We start from the raw sequence: 2,603 nt of genomic DNA on the forward strand, positions 1-2,603 counted from the left end.
TGATGTAGCAACTAAAACTTTTTAACTCAAAATGAAATTAGGATTAGAATTTTAAAGATTTCGCAGGAAGAAAATTGAGATAAAAGAGTTTTAATTACCATCTCAAATAATAGTTAAAAAGATCAACTTGTGCCTTCAGTTATTAGTACGCCATCAACAGTTTGTAATAAAAACAAAGTTAAGGACTAATATGAATTACGAATGTTAAATTGAAAAACCAATCAAAATTTTAATAGGCTAAATTAAGACGAGAATGTAATTTTAGAAACTAATTGAGTATTAACTTATTTATTTTTATTTAACAAAGAATAAAGTATCATTTTTGTTCCCAACGTTTGGAGTAAGTCCTATTTGTGTCCCTAACGTTTAAATCGTCCTATTTGTATCTTTCACGTTTATAAAAGTGATTCAATGTTATCCTACTAACAATTATACTAACAAATCAGATTATATTTTTCAATTATTCTCACTTGGATGTATTCATTCTCAATTAGGTCTCACTTGTATGTGTTCGATTTTAATATTATACCCACTATTTGTGTTTAGATTCAATTATGTCCCTAGAAAAGTGAATTATGCAAATGTTGTAGGAATTAGTTTCAACATTTAATGAGCTATTTTTCGGAGTAGATCATTGATTCTATCCCAGACATTTGTATTCTAACTTTAAGAAGAGATTTTTAAAACTCAAACTAAAGTGCTCATGATGTGTAATTGACGGCAGAATAACATTGAATCACTTTTACAAACGTTAGGGATACAAATAGAACGATTTAAACGTTAGGGACACAAATAAGATTTACCCCAAACGTCAGGGACAAAAACGATACTTTACTCTTTAACAAATTTACTACCATAGGACTAATTGTAACTTCTTTTTAAATTTGAAAGTTAATTTCTATACAATTCAGAGTATAAAACATTCAGAATAAACGGCAGCATGCAATGGTTTCAAGTTTAAAAGGATTGGTTATATAGTATGACATCATTATATTTAAGAAGCTAATAAAGGGTGAGAAATGGGGGGTAATTTGTTACTACTAAGGTAGGAAGAGAATGCGGTTGGTGTTGAAATCTGAATCATATCTGACACAATTTCATGTTTCACGCCTTCCAAAATTCCCTCGGCAATCTCAACGCTAACGGCCTTAACATGCTGCTCAAACTTACTCCATTCATTCATAGATTTGGAGTAATCCAAAGTCAACAACTTCATTATCTTTGACTTTGACTCATGACCAACTTGTTGACCCGCTTCTTCTTCTTCTCTCTCGCAATCGAATACTACCTGGTTGGACTTATTTGTTCCAAGAAGCTCTTGCAGTTGCATTCTGTAGCCATAGCTTTCGCTTTTTGCTGTCTGAATGAGTAAGCTCCATAGTGCTGCCGAAAGCAGCGAATCCTCCGTGATTTTCTTGGGTGCAAGAACACCATAATTCTGTATTCCAGAAACATCCTCATTCAATTCTTGACCTGCCATTCAAACTCTTATTAAAGAATATTCTATTTAATTTCGATAAGAAAAGAAGTCTGGAAGAGGTGTATGTACCTTGATCTAAGCATGTTTGGCAGTGCTTTCCATTGTTGGTAGCATGCTGGCTTTGTTCATAAGGCCAAAGTGAGAAAAAAAACTTGTACAAATTAAATTAAGAATAAATTACTATTTGTACCCATTAAAGATATAGACGCTGAAAAATATACCCATATAAGAATAAAGTGACAATTATAACCACGGAAAATGGCTTTCGTGTGCCAAAAGTACTCAGACGTTGGTTACTGTTAGGGTACTTTTGGCACACATAAGCCATCTTCTGTGGTTACAATTGTCGTTTTATTTTTGTTAGAATATAATTAGGATCAATTAGCATTATTTAGTATATTTGAATATTTATTATAGGAGATTACGTCTTTATTATTACAATTCTAGTACCTATAAATGCCTTTTTATATTGTATCATTACATATAACTTGAATATACAATTTGAATAGACAACTTGATTACACTCAATAATAAAGACGTAATCTCTTATAATAAATATTCAGATATACTAAATAATGCTAATTGATCCTAATTGATCCTAATTATATTTTAACAATTCTTATATGCGTCTGTATTTTTCATGGGTACAAATGATAATTTATTGATTAAATTAAATATAATTTTGATGGGTTGGTACCTGGAAGGTATATTATCAGTGTGTGATGCTGAAGAGGTTCTGTCTTCGTCGAAATCAGAGCATGAATGGAAGACGGTTGAGCTGCTAGCGTTTGAGAAGCGATCTGAGTTTGCAGCAGCACAAAATTTTTGGTTGTGGAAAGCAAGTTTGTTGTGTAGAGCTGTTAGCAGTTTGGAGAATGGGAAGACACTTTTCTTTCTCTTACTGAGACTTGTTGACTTTGAAGTCAATCTTTTTGAGTAGCCTCTTTCTAGAAGGTAAAGCTCTAGGATGAAAGGCTCTTGTTTCTCATTCAGAAACTCTGCCAGTCTTTTCTCTGTTGAAGCCATGCAAGCAACAAGTGTCCAAGTTTGAATTTAGTTCTAAAGAATATAAAGATGTGTGATATATGTAGTTTAATGAAGGGGGCGTGACAAGGGAGCAGAG

General features: G+C 32.4%; 1 protein-coding gene across 1 annotated transcript; it reads right to left on the bottom strand.

The window, feature by feature from the left end:
• Window positions 1-706: 706 nt before the first annotated feature.
• LOC148554367 (uncharacterized) lies at window positions 707-2,603 on the bottom strand. Its single transcript, XM_088493983.1, has 3 exons — window positions 2,178-2,603; window positions 1,550-1,599; window positions 707-1,473 (listed from the first exon to the last, which is right to left on the bottom strand). Exons 1-3 carry the CDS (start codon window positions 2,504-2,506, stop codon window positions 995-997), a joined length of 858 nt encoding a protein of 285 aa, XP_088350109.1. The 5' UTR covers window positions 2,507-2,603; the 3' UTR covers window positions 707-994.

The sequence above is a fragment of the Arachis ipaensis genome, chromosome B7, assembly GCF_059453495.1.
Source record: "Arachis ipaensis isolate K30076 ecotype BB chromosome B7, ASM5945349v1, whole genome shotgun sequence".
NCBI classification, from domain to species: domain Eukaryota; kingdom Viridiplantae; phylum Streptophyta; class Magnoliopsida; order Fabales; family Fabaceae; genus Arachis; species Arachis ipaensis.

Excerpts from the sequence above, each read along its gene's own strand:
- LOC148554367 (XM_088493983.1), bottom strand. The coding sequence starts at position 2,506 with ATGGCTTCAACAGAGAAAAGACTGGCAGAGTTTCTGAATGAGAAACAA. Across the intron at positions 1,600-2,177 it reads ACTGATAATATACCTTCCAG|CCAGCATGCTACCAACAATG; the intron begins GTACCAACCCAT and ends TTATGAACAAAG. Across the intron at positions 1,474-1,549 it reads CCAAACATGCTTAGATCAAG|GTCAAGAATTGAATGAGGAT; the intron begins GTACATACACCT and ends TTTGAATGGCAG.